Source organism: Pygoscelis adeliae, unplaced genomic scaffold (genome assembly GCF_000699105.1).
Source record: "Pygoscelis adeliae isolate BGI_AS28 unplaced genomic scaffold, ASM69910v1 Scaffold117, whole genome shotgun sequence".
NCBI classification, from domain to species: domain Eukaryota; kingdom Metazoa; phylum Chordata; class Aves; order Sphenisciformes; family Spheniscidae; genus Pygoscelis; species Pygoscelis adeliae.
This window is the reverse complement of record NW_008825270.1, coordinates 4,307,248-4,314,390: the sequence shown is the minus strand read 5'-3', so window position 1 is coordinate 4,314,390 and position 7,143 is coordinate 4,307,248. Positions and strand designations below refer to the sequence as shown.

General features: G+C 34.6%; 1 protein-coding gene across 1 annotated transcript in view; it reads left to right on the top strand.

The window, feature by feature from the left end:
- The window catches only part of FUT8 (fucosyltransferase 8 (alpha (1,6) fucosyltransferase)), a 77,807-nt gene that overhangs the window by 57,015 nt on the left and 13,649 nt on the right, over positions 1–7,143 (top strand). Inside the window, exons 6-7 of the mRNA XM_009329739.1 lie at positions 5,617–5,863; positions 7,081–7,141. Coding sequence (XP_009328014.1) covers positions 5,617–5,863; positions 7,081–7,141 — 308 coding nt within the window. The remainder of the gene's footprint in view (positions 1–5,616; positions 5,864–7,080; positions 7,142–7,143) is intronic.

The following is a 7,143-nucleotide window of genomic DNA, read 5'->3' as shown; positions in this document are numbered from 1 at the left end:
CCAGGGAAGTGGTTGAGTCACCATCCCTGGAGGTATTTAAAAGACCTGTAGATGAGGCGCTTAGGGACCTGGTTTAGTGGGCACGGTGGTGTTGGGTTGACGGTTGGACTCGATGATCTTAGAGGTCTCTTCCAACCTTAATGATTCTATGATTCTATGATTTCAATTCAATTTTATAATTCAACTATGGCATAAAGTACTTACGAGGTGACTAATAATGTTTGGAAATGCCCAGAAGATAGTTGTAGGAGACGCAGTCTGCAGCACAGAACAGATAAAAGCATACTTTTTCTTTCTTCTGAACTAGTTGACAATTCATAAATAGCATAACACACCAGAACTTTGCATAGTTTCCATTCTTTATTTTGTCCGCTTTGCAAAGAAAAGCATTAAAATGTCATTGAAGTTGATGATCCATGAACCTGGTGTCTTTGCAATACATAACAGTAGCCAGCAAGACAATGAGGAGCCTTGTGAGAATTCAGCACAGTTCCTCTCACCATATCCTATGCTAATCTAACAGCATTCCTAGCACTCTGACATATCTTGTGTGAATGAATTTAGAATTGTTCACTCAGTTGGGGTGAGGTTTCAAATTGGCAGTAAGTCTTTCAGGTTGTAGAGCTTAGTTAAGTAGAGCTGTGATTAGTCTATGCAAGTCGATATCAGCTTAAATAAGTCTATATTATAAAAACAATAGCAATGAAGCTATTCCATTTTTATTTGAGTTTATTCAGTTCTGTTTCTAGCAACACAAACAAATTAAATTGAAGTTCTCATTTACACAACAGGAAAGTCCTTAGCACAGTGTTCCTTGGCATATTTCTAAGGACAACTTCTTGAAAGAATACTTTGAAATTAGATGACGAATTTTGAAATAATAGGAGAATGAATAAAGTGCTCAAACAGATTTTCAGTTAACATTAACTAATAGTATTGATTGTTGACATTTTGCTGTTCAAAGTAATGAACACCCAACAAAAATTCCATCCAAATGCAGGTCTGAGCCAATGTTCAGATGGCAGGAAGTAAGGAAAGGTAAAATGACAAATACTCCAAAGGTCGTTTTGAGCCAAACCAACATTTTTCACTCTTCAAAGAAGTTGATATGGAAGATACAAATAGCAAAAGTCTCTAAATGGGCTTTAAATTAGGAGGACAAAGTTTAATTCTGAAAAGTAGACAGGCCAAATTATGCCAGACAGACAGATTATGCCAAATCACGAAAAATTAATAAGTCCTGTGAGCTATGAAGTAAGTAATTAAGGCACATTGGGATACTGCAGGGAAACAAAGTTATGCTTTTTATAACACACACAGCTCATTTCAGTATTTAAAAAGTAATCAGGGGGACTCCTGGAAACTGAAACTGTGTTACTGATCTATTAGTGATGAACATATCCAAAAATTGGTGATAAATAAGAACCAGGTGGTGCAACTGGCACAGGTCATCTAAATAAAAATCAATTTCTTTACAAGTACATGATTTTCCTCCAGAGTATGTCATTATGATAGAAGAGTGTTATCAATATTGCAGTACTTTATGACTATTACAAAAACATTTGATCTTTTGATTACTCAGTGAAGGAAAAACAGATTAAGTTGCAGAACTTTGGAGGACAATTATTTAGGTTAATCCAAACTGAGAAATAGCACCTGGAATCATATGAAACTTAAACAAGCTATAAATAGAATTACAGAGGCAAATTTTGGCAACTGTAAAAGCAAAATAAATCACATTGGAAGAAGTAGCTTGAAGTAGTGCTGAAATGTAAATGACCTACAACAACTCTAGAGGTGTCTTCCCACCTAAGTAATTCTGGCATTCTGTGATCAAATGTCAAAGTTGGACCTGCATTGTGCAGGGAATTGGACCTCATTGACATGGTGATACTGTGATTTGAACTATCAACATGAGAAAAAGATATAAGCATTAGTATGGATTATTACCTTTTATGGTTTATCTATTATTTAACAAAATACAGCTGGGAAGTGGAAGAACTGTGGTGTTTTAAAATTCAGAGAATACATAGCTGAAAACTGAAGAAATGTGTGGATGAAAAGATCATTCTTATTTTTAATTCAACTCCACTATCTTCAGTTGAACAGCTACAATTCATATCAATCAAGAATGTGACTTAATGTTTTTGTAATGTATATGCTTGCCTATCAATCTGACTGAGTTTTGGTTATCTACTGTATCAATGATTTTGATTGCAGCTTGTTTCTGAGTAAACTAAAACAATATCCTGCTATCCAAAATTTTCATGAAAGTTTTTTAAGCTATGCCTGTCAAAAATAGGACAAGATCATTGCCTATTAGGAATCTTTCAACAAACACTGAAAAAAAAATAGTGATCAGTAGGATAAGAAAGCTGTCACTTGCCTATATGGCTGTTGCAGGGAGTTGTTTACTCCTTCAGGTTACTAAAGAGTTACTCTTCACTGTTTTTGTCCAGGACAAAAGCAAACAGTTGCTGTAAGTTTTCCTTTTACTGCATCTGCTATCTCATACTTTTTGAAGTGAGTGAAGACTACTAGGAAGTTTTTTATTCATTGTTCAGAATGGTAATAAAGGTAATAAAAACTAGAAAGTTGTCAAAAATTTCCTAGAATTGTTCACACATCTGCGTGTTTGATTACACAGATGTTCTAATCAGTGATGTCAAATGGCTGTGCTTTATCAGAAGTTTTTATGTTTGGATTAAGTAGACTTGCCCACTTCTGATTTTATGTAAACCGTTAACAAAATAGAGCATTGTTGAAAATAGTGATGACCATATTGATCGTTTGATTTTTTTATATTTAAAAAAACCAAACAATTGCATGCATTGCCTTAGCACAACACTGTGTGTGTCAGAATTACTTTGTCAACAATTAATAACTGGCAAAAGTCCTGAAGCGTGTGAGGGGCTTCTGTAACCATTTCAAAATTTCTAATTATAATAACAGCGTGTTCTTTGATCTGTATTTGTGAATATTTCATTTTATGACTTTCCATTTGTTACCCATACTTTCAGTGATAGTTCCCTTGTTGGGTCTCATATTGCGTAGTTTTACAAAGGAAGATTTAAGGAACTCTTAAATCTTCTCTGTCAAATAACCGTATGGTATTTTCAGTTTCTTCTCAGAAGGCAGTTTTCCATATCTCAAAGTGCACTCATTAACACTTGACCTAGTAGTTAATTTTGCACAACCAAATTGTTTGTTTTGCCTTAATGAAATACATTTTGTTTGTTTCTGATTTTGATTTGCAGCAAGTCTTTTGCAACTTCATTACTATTCAAACAACGTATCACATACAGTTGAAAGCTGAAATCTGTTTGGGGTTTTTTGTTGTGTCCCCCCCCGCCCCCTGCCCCACTTCTTTGGTATTCTTGTGATTTTGGTATATTTTCATCTAGTTTGATATATGCTGAGAGCTTTCCTAGTTATTGCTGTCCAATCTTGTTTTCTTCAAAACCTTAAGACAGCCCGTGAAATTTTTAGAAGCACACTTTTATCCTTTGAATAGTATGGAACAATGTATTGGGTGCTTTTCAGGGTAAGAATGCCAAATAGTGGGTCAGATCGCTCAATCAGCTTTATCAATAGCAAGACTTTCCAAATGGCTGTCTTTACACAACAACATATTTTTTCAATGATAGGATGAAGTTTAAAAACTTGTCAGCAATACCATACTTCATAAAAATTCACCTTTTTGTATGCACCTTAGCATCTCTGCTTTTTCTCCTCAGAAGAATTGCAGCAAATTTCCTTCTCTAACTTAAAATTAGAGTCTTTTCTTTCTTCTCTTGGCTAATGCTTCTTCTTTTGCCACTCTGTTCGTTCCCCCACTCTCAGTTGAGGGGGAAGGGGTAAAAAGGATGGAACCGCAAGCATTCTTTCATACCATTCCCAAGCTAAAAGTTTCTTGTCTAGAATTCTGACTAATACTTCACATCTGCACTAGATTTAACACTTACCTGGTTTCAGGCTGCTTTTCTTTATTGCAGCTTTCTGAAGACATACTGATAAAATATTATCCATCTTATAATAAGAAAACTTAAATGCTCAGTATTTTTACTAAATTAATGAACTTTTACTGTATCTTTTCCTGTAAGTGTGATATAATATAGTAAAAATATGAATTGGCTTCTTGAATTAAAAAGTATGAACCATACCTGCAGTACGTATTCTATGGGAATTTCTTCTGAAAGATCCCTTTATAGTGGTGTTACACAGCGCAGTGATGAGATATTAACATATAGGTACATCTATGAAGACAGATTTTCCAAATCTATTAAAAATTAATTGAAAATATACCTGATCATAACAAACATTCCTTATTTAAATAACTATATCTCAGAGAGTTACTGCTGAATTTTGTTGAGTTTCGGTAGGCTCACTGGTGTTAACATAGCATTCTGGCAGTGTATGACTTAATCATGCAATTGTCATATTTCTATGACTTTGTCACAAATATACTGGAACGGTTTTTAGTGCATGCAAAAGTGTTCTAACCTTAGGGATTTTTAACTGTTCTTAAAATAAGACTCGTTATCCTTGCACTGAATTGATTTTTTCAGTCATTAGGTTGACTTGGTCATCAACAGTTACAGGAGTTTGATTTGCTTATATTTAAAACAGTTTGCTATCCTGACCGGTGAGCACTAAACAGAGAGCTAGCCATCTTTGCCAGTAAACACTGCACACAATGAAAATATTCTTTTGGAGGAAATGAGCACACTAGAAAACTTACCTGAAATGTTCAGTTTCAAAAATGGAATGCTTTGTATTATGTTGTCATGTATTATAATTTATTTCAGTCTATGAAAATAGCTTATCAGTTATGTAGACACTTATGTTTGTGTAATTTGTAAAAACTCTTAAAAAATGTTTAGTGGCTATTGAGCCTTGAATAAAAGTCCCGTCTAAAACATCCATATATTCCACTATAGTCAGTATTTAAAAGATAAATTTTTACCTGTATGTAAATCACATGCTTGTATAGTGCTTGGCTGTTTTCCTTGATCTATTTAATTTGCTACTTATCTTCATAGTTTAAGTTCTTCAAGACAGGAATTGTCTCTCTTTCTGTCCTTTCTTCCCTTCTGTCAGTAGAGTACCTAATTCAATGGTTCTAATGAAGTCTGAAATGCTAAGATCTACTGCAATAAAATGTATTCAAAAGAGCAGCAGGGCTTTATAGTTTTTTTTTAACAATTTCTTATGCTTAAAATATTTCTTTATTTTTTAAACAAGTAACTGAATTTTAAGCATTTTAGAAAACAAGTCTGTCCAACTGAGCCTTAGCACACAGTAACGGTGTAGTTGTATATAAAAAGGTATGAATATATAAACAAGAACACTTCTTATATTTTAAGAATTCAAGGACCTTCAACTTTGTTCTACTGGAGTGGATTGTTAGATACAGTTCATACATAAATCTAGTCTGAAACTATGATTTTTATTAATTTTTTTAATGCTATTCTGAAAAAGTAGAGCAAGGGTTAGGTAGTCTTTTTGGAGTTGAAGATACAGTTTAACTGATATGTTTGAGATGTTAATTGCCGATGGTAAAGCTTATTAATAAAGTGAACTACTTGACTTATCCTAGTATGTGTTTTAAAACAGGTGAGGCTAATGATAAGGATGTTCAGGTGGTGGAACTTCCCATTGTTGACAGCTTACACCCACGGCCACCTTATTTACCGTTGGCTATCCCCGAAGACCTGGCTGATAGGCTAATTCGTGTACATGGGGATCCTGCAGTGTGGTGGGTCTCGCAGTTTGTGAAATACTTGATTCGTCCACAGCCTTGGTTAGAAAAAGAAATAGAGGAAGCCACAAGGAAACTCGGTTTCAAACATCCAGTGATCGGGTGGGTATTAAGTTTTCTTTTTAACTATCTGTGCTTTAATACGTGTATATAGTGATTCCTGTTCAGGACAAATTGTTTAATGATGGTTATCCAAGAGCTTCAAGCATTTTGTGGGGATAGAGGGTGCTTTCTAGATGAAGCTATTATTTTTTAACTGTGCATAATACAAGTTGATTACAAGTACTTCTTCAGCATACTTGCCTACCTATAGTTGGACAGATATATGAAAGGCTCAATAGAAGGTTTTTTTTTATATGTCCTTCCATATCTAGAAATGTAATACAGAATTTCATTCATGTAATTGCCTTACAGCTTGTATTCCAGACACTTTTCTGTCTGGGTCTTCTTTTCAAGTGCCTATAGCCTTTACATTTGAGGAAAAAAGGCTAAGCCTACATTTTACATGCCACAATCCACAACTAATTTTATTGTTGGCTTCACCTGAACATGGTATGTGCCTTTTTTTTTTGATGTTTTCAATATTGTTGTTTCTTAGCAGTAACTATGAATTGGAAAGATCTGTATGGGGAGATATGGGGAGAAGGAAGGAAAGCACCTATGGGCAATAAAGAGCAGCTTGTGGAAGAAAGGTTTTACTGTCATGTAACGTGAAAAATTTTGCTGAGTCTGCAAATATTACTTCCTTTGCCATAATTTTCCTTCAATCCTTAATCTTTCTTTTTGTAAGGGTACACAATAGTTCTGTCCAAATGTTAGTTGGCTTTTGACCATTGAGTCAGTAGGCCACTTCACCGCTGGCGGATCTGAAGACTTGTTAGGTTTCAAGCAGATGGGGAAGATGCATTTTTAACTACCTTCATTCAAACCCTGCATTGTAGTTGGTGTCCCAATATAGCCATGATGCAAATATTCCTATTTTGCTTTTGAACTGTAATGATCAAGCATTATCTAACTACACTGGATAACTTAACCTTCTGCACAAAAGGAATACCTTGTATGCTATAATTAAATCTCCTTCATTCTTTTCTTTCGGTTACCCTTTGCCTTCTTTGCAAGGTTATTATATTGCTTTCAAGAACAGACTGACAGCTAACTTCATGTTGTCAGTGTGTCTTGATGGACATCCATGAGTTTTAATCCTTCCTTGTTTTATGTAGGGGTTCAATAAAAGCACATGAAATTTAAAGTTAAAATTTCAGTTGCTAAAGTATGTAGTGTATTTATAAATTGAATTCCTAGTTTCTGCCTTTTTCCAGTGTTCACGTTCGAAGGACAGACAAAGTAGGAACAGAGGCAGCATTTCATCCCATTGAAGAATA